Source organism: Carettochelys insculpta, chromosome 27 (genome assembly GCF_033958435.1).
Source record: "Carettochelys insculpta isolate YL-2023 chromosome 27, ASM3395843v1, whole genome shotgun sequence".
Lineage (NCBI taxonomy): Eukaryota > Metazoa > Chordata > Testudines > Carettochelyidae > Carettochelys > Carettochelys insculpta.
Window position 1 is genome coordinate 4,506,995 of NC_134163.1, and position 12,910 is coordinate 4,519,904.

At 46.1% G+C, this 12,910-nt stretch overlaps 1 protein-coding gene across 1 annotated transcript in view; it reads right to left on the reverse strand.

Annotated features, from left to right (window-relative positions):
• FBN3 (fibrillin 3) overlaps positions 1-10,505 on the reverse strand; it is a 170,276-nt gene extending 159,771 nt beyond the window's left edge. The window contains exons 1-2 of the mRNA XM_074977926.1: positions 10,391-10,505; positions 5,714-5,812 (exon numbers count right to left, since the gene is read on the reverse strand). Coding sequence (XP_074834027.1) covers positions 5,714-5,812; positions 10,391-10,505 — 214 coding nt within the window. The remainder of the gene's footprint in view (positions 1-5,713; positions 5,813-10,390) is intronic.
• Between the last annotated feature and the right edge of the window lie 2,405 nt (positions 10,506-12,910).

A 12,910-nucleotide genomic window follows, 5' to 3' on the forward strand; every position in this document is an offset into this window, starting at 1 on the left:
ATTAAACAGAGACTGGGAGTAGCTCACAGCTTACAAAGGCAGCTTCTCTGCTCTGGGTGCTAATATCTCCCCATTAGACTCTGACAAAGGCTCATGTCCCTCTGTCTGATCTGACTTGTTTTTTCCTCTTTTGATAAGTACTGTTGATACTGGGCCATTTTCTCCTTGCTGAATAGACCTTGTCAGCTCTGGCCCTCCCTCTTACTGGGACCCCACTCTTTAAATACCCCTCTGAAACCATGCCCCCCCACTCATGAATCTGATGAAGCGGGTCTTTGCCCAAGAAAGCTTATGCTCCAAAATATCTATTAGTCTATAAGGTGCCACAAGACTTCTTGTTCTCAACTAACTTTGATAGCGTAGACATACCCCTCGTCTTCCACAAGTAACAACTGTGACCCTTGGTCATGACAGAAAGGATTTAAGTGGCTTTTATTGCCTGCCTTTGGCATGCCGCTAGCCTGTTTCTTTCCCTGAAGCATTAGTGACTAATGCAAACCGAAAGACCCCTCTAATACAAATGCCAGATGCAGGCAGACTCCTTCTGGGGAACTTAACTGCCAGAGTACATTGTGGAATCCTTCCCCACTGGCCCAGCAGAATGCTAGGCACGTGCCCAGACCTATACACTGTATACACATTCCTGGCATTCCTGTGAGATTGCTAACATATGGCCCCTGACTCCCCAGTCAAGCCACCATCCTCCCCCGAAGCGCTTTGATGGGAGACAGGCAATGCCGGGGAACACATATGATCCTGTATGTGCGGTATTTTTATTTGCAGAAAACAATCCACAATGACTCCAAGATTTCTCTCTTGAGTGGTAACAGTCCCCATCCCATCATGTGTATAGTTGGGGTTAGGTTTTCTGATATGCATTATTTTGCATTTATCATCATTAAAACTCATCTGCTATTTTCACAGAATCCTAGAATCCGAAGGCTTGAAGGGACCTCAGGAGGTCATCTAGCGCAGGCCCCTGACTAAAGCAGGATCAACCCCAACTAAATCGTCCCAGCCAGGGCTGTGTCAAGCCAGGACTTAAACACCTCTAGGGATGGAGATTCCACCACCTCTCTCAGTAACGCTTTCCAGTGCTTCATCACCCTCCTGGTGAAACAGTTTTTCCTAATATCCAACTGATACCTCCCCCTCTGAAACTTCAGACCATTGCTCCTTGTTCTGCCATCTGACACCACTGAGAACAGCCTCTCTCTATCCTCTTTAGAGGCCCCCCTTCAGGAAGCTGAAGGCTGCTTTCAAATCACCCCTCACTCTTCCCTTCTGCAAACTAAATAACCCCAGATCCTTCAGCCTCTCCTCAGATGTCATGTGCACCAGCCCCCTAATCATTTTTGTTGCCCTCTGCTGAACCTGCTCCAATGCCCAGTCACCTAGTTTTGTGAGACCCTTTTAGAGCCCTTCACAGTCTGCTTTGGACTTAACAATTTTGAGCAGTTTTGTATCATCTGTGATTTTTGGCACTTCACTGTTTACCCCTCCTCCAGATCATTTATGAATATGCTGATTAGGATCGGTCCGAGAATGGATCCCAGCAGAACACCACTAGTTACCTCTGTCCAGTCTGAAATCTGACCATTTATTCCTGCCCTTTGCTTCCTGTTTTTTAACTAGTTCCCAATCCTTCTTATCCCATGAGAGCTTACTTTGCTTAAGAATGTTTGGTGAGGGACCCTGCCAAAGGGCTTCTGGAAATCTAAATTGGAAATCTATACAAACACTATATCCTCTGAGTCCTCTTTGTCAACATTCTTATTAATCCCATTAAAGAATTCTCGAAGATTGGTGAGATATGGTTTCCTTTTACAGGAACCACATTGACTTTTCCCCAACAAATTATATTCACTTGTGTGTGTCTGACTATTCTATTCCTGACTATAATTTCAGCCAATTTGCCCAGTACTGAAGTTAGACTTACTTGTTTGTAACTGCCAGGGTCATGTCTGGAGCCCTTTTTAAAAATTGGGACCATGTTATCTACCCGATAGAAGCTGATTTAAAGGATAGGCTACAAATCCTGGTTAGTAGTTCTGTGATTTCACATTTCTGTATTTCATATTTGAGTTCCTTCTGAACTCTTGGGAACACCCGTTCCCAATGGCTTTTCCACAGAAAAGTAAATGTAGCAACAAAACTCTGGTGAGTCCATAGCAATGTTAATCAAAGGACCTCAAAGGGACTTCACAGGACCTCAGTAATTTCTTCACATCAGTGAGAACCAGCCTTCAGTGAGCCTTACCGCCCTGCCTGTAACTTTAATTGAATTCCATTAGGTGTCAATTTGTCCCTGATCAGGGGTTTGAAGAAGTGAGTCTTATCCACAAAAGCTTGTTACCTAATAAATCAATTTCAAAACAAAAAGCTCAATCTAATTCTTGATCTTCCCCCGCCACCCCTCCACTCTCTGATTTGCTCACCTTGATTATCTTTTTCTGATTTGTCCTCCTTGCTTACTGTTTTTGGTTCTCTGTGTCTTAAATATTGAGTCTGTTCTGGTCTGGCTATGGTCTGAAGAAGTGGGTCTGTCCCACGAAAGCTCACCTAATAAACTATTTTGCTAGTCTTAAAAGTGCTACTTGACTGCTTTTTGTTTTGATAGTGTATAGACTAGCACAGCTTACTCTCTGTTACTAACAAATCAATTTGTTAGTCTTCAAAGTGCTACCGGGCGGCTTGGTTTTGTCAAGCTAGCTTTGACAGAGCTAGGTACACTAACAATGGCAGTCAAGCCACGGCACCAAGCACCATATAACTTTGCCCAGGGCCCTGGTGGCTAGCCTGTGCTGCTGAGGTTTCACGGCTATTGTTATCTGAATTAGCTGGATCAAAGCTAGTGTGGTGATGTCTACGCATGCACTGCAAATTGCACAGCAGACATAACGTTAATTACCGCCGTGACACGGGCTGAATGTCAGTGTCTGCCTTGAGGTGCTTGGACCACTTGCAAAATCAAATGCATTCAAATATTTGTGTTGGCAGCAATTGTTGGTTTCTCATTACTTTGAAAAGTTGGGGAAACCAAGTGAGTGGCTACCAGCAGTGATGTCTAGTGGTTTGGGGAGAGGGCTAGGGAGCTGAGATTCCTGCATTCTAGTCTTAGCTCTGCCCTGGAGTCACTGTGGAGCAAGTCACTCTCTCTCTCTGTGGCTTAGCTCCCCAGTGGGTGAGGAGGCCCTTGTGTAGCCCCTGCCCAGAGGCACAGTGAAACTGAACGGATGAGTGTTTGGAAAGGGCTTGTAGACGCTTGGTGATGGACATCAAGTGGTGCTGTGCAGCATTAGGTGCCATGTTCTCAAGCAGCCAGTGCAGCACATGTGAAAGTCTCCTGACACCTGGAGCTGGAGTCCCCTCTGTCCATTCCTGAGTGGGACTTGACTTTAAATTCTGGTGTGTCTGTCTGGGGGCTGCAGAATAACCACCTCTGACTCTCAGGCTATTATTGCAGCTCACATTGTACTTGGGGCTCTTCTTAAGGCCCCATTTGGAACTCTCAGCTATTTATATACTAAGCTAGTTGTCCCTAGTTGCAGAGAAAAGCTGGAAAACTTGTGTCCCAATGACTCAAAAGCCAAAAGGCAAAGACCAGTGCCAAGAAGCTGGGAGAGCTGGCTGCACATCCACCACCCAAACCAAGTACAGCAGGAGCCTTTCTCTCTGTGACAGACTGACACAGGGGAGAAGAGGGGGAGGGGGCATTCCTACACTGTGAGGCAGTTTTGACACCTGTATAACAGCTACTGAAGCCAAGGGCAGTTCCATGCAAAGACAGCAGAGAGCAGAACTGGGGAGGTCTAGGCAAGTGGGGGTACAGTAGCATGACACAGATGAGCACTGGACAGAAAGCAGCTCTGCAGAGGCTACGCTCATATTGGTGGAAGTCCCACTGAGCAGATGGCAAAGCAGCCATCTGCCAGCCCAAGAGACAGAACTGCAGCTCTCCTGCAGGCACCCAGATCCCCTCCATTTGTGCCCCAGCTCTTCATGAGTGTGCACGTCACGAGATGAGCTGCAGAGTAGAAAGAGGGAACCCCTGCGGAGCTCATTTTCCATAATGAGCCAGCTATGGCAAATGATCAACATGACATAGCAGCCAAGCCAAACCAGCAGTGCTGGAGTACCTCCTGCAGTGGATGCCCAGGCCCTGGCAATGCAACCCAAAGGGGTGTTCCTTATGCCCTGGCCCCATTGTGCTATGCGGAGGGTCACTAGCTGGGGTGTAGGTGAATGGCTGGCGTGCCAGTCGTTTCCAGGAGCCCTGCATGCATCAGGCAGAGATTATCATAAGCACCAGGTACCAGACTGACCCCGGCAGCTCACTGTGTTCTGGCTATCTGACAGTTTCTGTTTGTTTCAAATGGCAGAGCTGCCAAGTTCTCCATTGTTTACTCCTTTGTACAGGTCAGCTGAGAGCACTGTTTCCGCAGCTCCTGGTGCCCTGTGGGGCACTCTGCACAGGGAATCAGAAAGCAGTCTGTGTGCATTAAAGAGAAGGTTTCATGGCCCCTTCCCTTCCCAGCTCCTCCCCTCCCACAGGTTCCTGGGCCCACTCCCCAGACACAGTGCTAGGCCGACACAGTTGTGTTTTGTACAGTGTTACTAATATTCCATGTTCTTATTTGAATGGGGAGGATGTGGAGCTCCCAGGGTTTGCTCATGCTGATCACTGGAGTCAGAGAGCACGGAGAGGGAAAGGCAACGCATTTGGGGGGGTTCCTGACTCCCCAGCATGTGACCTGCAGATGTCAGCTGAACCTACCAGAGAGAACCCAACATTTCCTGCTGACACCTAACTCACGGCCTGAGCAAATCCGTATAGTGCTTGCTTTAGCGAGACAGCTCTTTTCCTTCCCATAGAAACAAGGTGAACAAAGAACTTAAGGCCAGTAAGAACAGTTAGCAGTAGGACTCTTTGATAAACTGTATTGTGAACGATGGGCTCCTCTGCGCCAAGCAAGGCAGCTCACTGGGCTGTAGCAGAAATGACAAAGTCATTAATTTTCTTTCGGCATAGTGGGGCAGCAAGGAGCCCTTCAGTGACTGCACAGCTGGGGTTTATGGCCTTTGCAATTTCCTGCCATGTTTACACAGCTGGGCAAATAATGGAGTTCATTTGGTTCACTGGTAATTCCAAACACAAACCCCCAAAGCAAACCAAGGAGAGATGGGAGGAGGAAATAGGCTCAGGTGGACCTGAAACCAAAGGTTTTAGAAATTTTAGATGACCCTGAAATTTAAAGTCCTTTTGGGTCAAACAAAATATATTTGTTCAACTCAAAGAGAAATGTTGGATTTTTGATGTGAGCATTTTTAAAACTTTTTTTTTAATTTTAAAAATGTTAAAATTAAGGAATTTTTGAAACATAATATCATTTCAAATTGAAAACCCAAACATTTTGTTTCAAAAACTTGAAATGCTTTGATTTGGAGGAGGGATTTGTTTACAGTTTCTTGATCAAAACCATAGGGTAAAAATCTCACCATGCCAAATCTGCCTTTTCCACTGGGAAAAAAGAAATCGTTCAACAGGTTTTGCACAGCTTTACCCAGAATTTGTGTTGCTAGCTCCTCTGCACAGCAACTATTTCAGGACACCTTATAGAGGACTGCCCCTCCTCCCCAGACTGGTGAGGTGCTTTCAGGCATAGCCTGCCTGCATGAGGAAGGGACTGGCAAGCTTCTGATACTCGCTTACCTCCACCAGAGCCACAGTTGGGTGACAGCTGCCCATTGGAGCACGTGCACATGTTCGGACGCGAACAAAACCCATCGCCACAAGAGTTCCGGCAAATTGCTGGAGAGAAACAAGAAGAAAGTGACTTGCAGGGCTGCCCTGCAGTGCCTGCCTCCACCAGTGTTGCCCTGGGACCTCATGTTCAGCTGCTTTCCCATCCCAATCCCTCCCCCTTTGTCAGAGCCCTGCTTCCCATGATGGAGTCCCCAGCCCTATGCCTATGGCTGACACAATTTATACCTAGAGGAGCACATTCCCCTTTCACTGTATTCAAATGCATACCGTGTGCGTCTGCTCAGGTTCCCAAGGGATCCAGATCACTCTGTATCAGTGACCTGCCCTCTCAGTATATACTGCCCCCTACTCCAATTCTGTGTGGTCTGAATCTCTAACTGTGGTGATTGGATGTTTTCTTTCAGGTCACTGATAGAAATGGAAAGTAAAGGAGGGCCAAGAACCCTGCCAAACCCCACTGGAAATACCCCTGCTCAGTGACGATTCCCCACTCACAGGTGAGTGCGGAGATCTCAGTCAGCTGATCTGTAAGCCATTTAAAGCGTGTCATAGGAATTTTACATCATTCAAGCTTTTTAAGCAAAGCATCACACAGCACTTAAGCCTTAGTGATTTATGGGACTGGAAGGGACCTCGAGAGCTCATCGAGTCCAGTCCCCTGACCTCCTGGCAGGATTCAGCAGTACCCAGACAATCCCCGATAGATGTTTTTCAAAGTACATTACATCTATTATCAACCACGCTTATGATATCACCAAAAAAGGTGTCAAGTTAGTTGGACAGAATCTATTTTCCACAGCCCACGATGAATGGCAGTAATTACATTGCCTTCTTTTACTTTTGTATTAATTGAGTCTCACAACAACAGCTCCATTACCTTCTTCTAATTGGTGTCATGTTGACAAGCCTATAATTACCCAGGTTGTTCTGCTTATCAGGTTTAAAAATTAGCACAGTGTGCGCTTTTCTCCAGTCTTCTGGAACATCCCCAATTCTCTAAGACTTACTGAAAACCAGCGTTCATAGTCTAGTAACCACCGCAGCCTGCTTTTTTAAAACTCTTGGAAGGAAGTTACCTGGACTGCCGATTTTAAAATGTCTAAACTGGCTTCCATTTAACATCCTCCAGAGACACAAGTGGAAGGACAAGACCGTTACCAACAGGGTATGATGAGACTATACCAGAAACCTAGTCGAGGTCAACTGGAGCTCTGTCCATGGGATGTATTGCTTTCCATGCCTGACCCATTTCCTTCTCTCCTTTGTGGGAGTGTTGCTATGCCCTGCCCTACAACTGAGAAGCCAGATAGCATTGGAGTAGTATTGTTTCACATGTGTAAGCAGATATTGATTAGAGCCCAGCAAGGAGCTCTCATCTCCATATGTTTTATACATACCAATGACAATGTAGAGTCCCAAGGATCACAAACTCAGATGGCATGCATTACAGCTTGGAGGGGAGTCGGCAGGCAGTGGTAAGTGTTACTAACCTCACATGCCAGTAAGCCACCTTTTGGCTGGGAGTTCCCTAGCCTCTGTGGTATAACCAGCATGAAATCTACTCCTGATGTCTTCAGCAGAGATTTTCCAGATGCACAGGAGAGCTAAATTAACCAGCAAGATTTCCTGTGGTGAGGAGAATTGTGGGCTCTTTTGTTTGTCTTAATCCCACGTTCATCAAACCAGGCTTGGGAGAGCAGTCTCATTCCTTCATTTTTAACTCTTGCCTGGTCTCGGTTCTTTGTTTTCTTGTTATGTCTTTGGTGAGTAATATTCATATTAACAACATGCAAAACTGACATTAAACAACCATTAAGATTGTGAAGTCAAGCAATCCGAGTTAGGAAATCTCAGATGTAAGGTTGTCTGTGCCAGCCACTTTGTAGGTGTTCTGGCACAGTCTTTAATTAACATGACTGTGTCTATGTTTTCTACAGGACTGCTGCCTCATTCACTGCACCAGAGGAACAGTGCTGCCTATCTGCACAGCTAGGTGATATTGGCTAGGTCTACACCAGCACACTACGTCGAAGTAGCCTATTTCGACATAAGAACAGCAAAATAGACTACTTCGACGCGTATCGTCTACACATCCTCCAGGACTGGTGCCATCGACGTTCAAAGGAGCCGCCCCAGAAGGAAATGCGGAGTGTCCACACACACAAGCACTCCCCGTTGAAATAAGGGGCCAGCAAAGCCCCAAGCTGCTCCCTTAAAGGGCCCCTCCCACACACACTCGCCCTGAACAACATGAGATCCACAGGGCCGACAACCAGTTGCAAACCCCGTGCACGCAGCATGTACCCTCAGCTGCAGCAGCAGCACCAGCAGCCAGAAGCCCTGGGCTAAGGGCTGCTGCATGCGGCGACCACAGAGCCCTGCAGGGGCTGGACAGAGCGTTTCTCAAACCCTCAGCTGATGGCTGCCATGGAGGACCCTGCTATTTCAATGTAGCAGGACGCAGATCATCTACGCACGCTCTACTTTGATGTTGAACGTCGAAGTAGGGCACTATTCCCATCTTCAGATAGGAATAGCGATTTCAATGTCTCACCGCCTAACGTCAATTTCAACATCAAAATAGCGTATGGTGCGTGTAGACATGACGCATACTATTTTGACGTTGTGCTGGCTACTTCAAAGTAGCCAGCCAGTGTAGACACACCCATTTTGTTTTATTTTCATTGGTCAATATGTAGCCCCCTCTCCCCGACCTTATTTACTGTTCTCCGTACAAAACTTACTATGAGCAGAGCCTTTCTGTAGTGTTTGTCATGATAGTATCTGAGTGCTTTAGCAGCATTAATGGATTTATTTTCACAACACCCCTGTAAAATGAATGAGGTGAGATTACCCCATTTCATAGACGGGGAGCTGAGGCACAGCTAGATAAAGATCAAAGAATCCATACTTTTAGGAGACCTATCTGAGACACCTGAGACCTGCTTTTCCAATGTACTCAGCATTAGCTAGCATTTTACACCTCCAAAGCGCAGCTCTCATTGACTTCAGGCACAGCTGCAATGCTCAGCACGTCTGCAGATCAGATCCTGTTGTTTCAAGTCAATACCCAGAAAATGAATTAGTGACTCTGTGTGCAAATGTTGGTCAGAACGCCCTGGCTGACACCATTCCAGAACGCTGTGGTGGGCGGGGGATAGCTCTCCAGGAGAGTGTACAACTACCTTCAGCCATGAGATCACCCTTCTCCTTCCTACATTCCCTGCCTCTTTTGCCGCACACCTTCCAGTTCCTGCAACGTGAGTCGGCGCCCTTCAGACAACAGCCTCCTGCACTACACAGCCCTGATTCGTCCCTGGAGCGGGGAGGAAAAATAGTGTGCGATCATGTCATTATAGGCTGTATCATAACACACACAGAGAAGGGGGCTGGCCTGACCATCACAGTTATTCCTGTATGGCTCTTCTATTCTCACTACTCCATGGGGCACTCTGCTGCAGAAGAGTCACTCTGCTTCCTCAGTCGGTATCAATTCATTATTCCGTCTGGGGAATGTTGTCCCACAAAAATCACTAACTGCATAGAGCACATGTGTAATTCCTGTCATCACCCAGCTGTCACTAGCCTAAAAATGGTATGTTATCAGCCCATTTTGCCATCTTCTCATTAGATCTTTCACCATATTGACCATTATTAATTCCTAATGTTCTCTGTCTTTTAGCTGGTTTTTGATCTGTGACAGAAATCTGTCTCTTTGTCCAAGGAGCTGGTTGAACTGGGGTTCTGTTGATCAAATGTTTGTTTCAGAAGTTATTTTTCAATGAGAAATAATGAAATAACAAAATGTACATGTTCGGTTTTTTCATTTCAAATTACAATGTTTGTTTCATTTTGGTGCTGTAAAACCAAAAACAATTCAAAAAGTCAGAGCGGGCAAAGGTCAAATGAAGTACTGTAACTCTGTCGCTCTGTATCTTTTCAGAAATTTTGAAAGAAACTTCTTGTTCCAAATTTTTTGCGAGGAGAAAAAAAATGTTTTCAGCCACCTCTGCTGATTAGTTTCCTTATTGGTTTCTAGCAAGGATCTTTGAAAAGAGCTTCTTGAATTTCTAAATAGGGACACAGAATTTCCTACACCAGACTAGCTCACCTATCTAGTCCAGGTTCCTGAGTGTGCCAGTGACTAGTACCAGGGGATTTGAAGAAGAATGTAAATTACTGATCATAGACAATTCACAGTGACAATGTGTCTTTAGAGCCAGGCAGATAGTTATTGTCTCTTATAAAAATGGTTATATTGTGGTTATATTGCCTTCCTCCAAGCAAACAGTTTTAAATTAACTTTTCTTATTGGGAAGTCACCATTAACTGTCCTTTGGGAACTAATTTGCTACAGCAGGTGTCCAAACTGCTGGATTTAAAGGCCACAGTGACAATTCTGCAGGAGTGTAAGAGCCATGTCAAATTGCTATTGAATGGTGCAGATAGAGCTACTCACCTTCAATCACCCATTCCCACACTCAGTTTGCCTACTCATTTAAAGCAGATTAGGAATGTTTCTTGCATCTGCTGAGAGGGTGGAGTGTGCATTTCATCACTGCAAGGCAGCTAGTGCCTGGGGAGATGCCCTGTGATGTCAGGAAAAAGGAAGCTGATACTCACGAACAATGCACTGGTTTCCTCCCGGCAATGTTTTCCATCCAGGGCAGCAGTAGGAGTGGAACCTTGAGCCACAAACGTTAGGTCTGTCATTCAGAAAACAAACATTTAGAGTCATTTTTTAGAATCTGGTCTCTGTAGCTGAGGTGTCAACAAAGTTCCATTGTCATGGCAGAGCATTATAACAGCTTTTGATATGGCATTTCACTGCCAGATTATGTTTCATCAACCGGATGGCAAAACCAGCCTCAACAGGTAAATCCCATTAAAGGGAATCAACACACATTATTTTTACTAAAACACCAGCTAACTTTTAACCTCTCTTTCACTAAAGGAAATACCATAGGACATGCAGGCGGAGGAGCCCAGCCAAATGGTGCGTACATCACACTGCCTATTCCGTTAGAGAAACAGCTTGGTGGCTGAGGCTCAGGCTGCACAGTTGTGGGATGTGGAACTTTTCACTCTCATCCTCTGGTCTCAGCTGCAGACAGGGACTGGGAGATGCTACTGTCCAAAGGCTGTTCAATTGTTTGTGTGAAATGTGTTGTGTCCTCCCACTTGATCCTGGCATAAAGCTGCTTGTGCACAAAATGACCGTATCAGCTGGTGCAACCCACACACCTTCTGGGTATGATGTACTGTCTAGTGGCACTGAGACTGTTTAAAGGGAGAATAGAGTCTGCTCTACAATCTTAAATGACAGCCAGTGGCTTTTAGTTTATGTGGTAGAGAGGCTCACATGCTAAGCTCCAGAGGTCCCAGGTTTGATTCTGCCCGCAGATGACTGGAGTCTGCTAGTGTTACCTTGGCACTCGATGGGTCTCTTGAAAGCTGCCTCAGCAGTTGTATATTCCCAGACTCTCAAATATTTGACTTGTATGTGCAAAGAACCTTAAGTCTGCTTTCTGGTACTTGGGCTATTGCTTTAAATGAGAATGCTACAGGTTGAAACTCTCTAATCTGGCATCCTCGGGACCTGACCAGTGCTGAACAAGAGAATTTGCCAGACCTTACGAGGTCAATTTTGTCTAGCAGCATTACCAACACTTCCACTGCTTACTGGGCTCTTAGAAGGCATTTAGGGGTAAGTTACAGCTAAATAACAGCACAAAGCACTGAGAGCCTGGACTGGTGGCTGTAAACAAAGTTTCTGGGACCACAGGAATTTTGGCCATGCCCATAATAAGTGGACATCTGGCTAACAAAAATCATGCCAGATTACAGATGTTGCCAGACTAGAGAGGTTCAACCTGTAGTGCTGGGTAATGGATCAGCCAGTGATCTGGGCACTTATCTGGAACATGTGAGTCCTGGGTTGAACTCCCAGCTGCACCACAAACCACATGCACTATCTTGGCAGTTCACCTGGTTGGCTTGTGTCTCACATCGCCCTCTGGAAAAGCCCCATCTGCTTGCTGGCGGTTATGGGCTAAGTGAATACACTAATGACTGTCAATAACTGGGGGTCATATAAGCCCAAAGATCGATTTAACAGCCTTACTTTGTTAAGATGAGCACTCAACCTTCCCCCACTAGATGTATTTCCTATGCCACATGAAAGAGGCACCATCTGTTCAGCACTAGAGCTGGCCAGAAAACAAGAATTCTGTTTTGCCAACAAGTCTGAGGTTTTGACATTTGTTCTGCGTCAGAACGAAAATGAAAATTTTTAATGGCAACCGAGAGAAAGGGAGAAAGAGACCCACCACGCAAGAAGAATCAGGTAAGTAGGGCACTCACCTGGGATGTGGAGACCCAGGCCTAAATCCCTATTCTAATTCAAGCAGAGAAGGACTTACACCTGGGTTCTCCCCATTGCAGGTGAGTATCTTAACCCCTGGCTATTGGCTATTCTGGGGGGTGGTCACTCACTCTCTGGTTTTGACCAGAAATTCCATCCCTTAGACCTGAGAAACAGTCTCAACAAAAACTCTGTTGAAACTGAGAGGTTCCCAGGACAAGTTTCAGTTCCAATTAGCCATCATTGTTGGACAATACAACGTCTCACTGAAACAGTCCTTCCTGCTCTCTGCGGCACAGTGGCTCTTTATGTACATAGCTCAACAGCTCTGGACACGGGATCAATGCTGATCTCACTTGCGCCAGCATGACTCGACTGAAATTCCTGTGGACTCACACCCTAGCTGCAGAGGTCAGACTTAGGCTCTGTGGCTTGTTTCTCTCTGTGAAGGTTTGCTGGTTCCCTGGTTTCACAGCTGTGGTCTGTTACCCAGTTACCGTGTACCTAGGAGCAGCACCTATCTCTCTTCCATTTCCTGTCACTCCTAGATCCCCTCCTTCACTGCCTGCATAGCTCTCTGCAGAAGAGGCTGCACTCACACTCTCAAGAGGGTAGCCATGTTAGTCTGTTTCTGCAAAAAACAACAAGCAGTATTAGCGCAATTGGCAAGGGTGGAGGGGTGCAACAGGATTTAATGGGAGATGCTTTTGTGAGCCTGCGTGATGGAACATAGATGATGAGACCAGGAAAGGGCTCAGTGGTGCATTTCTGGTGATAAG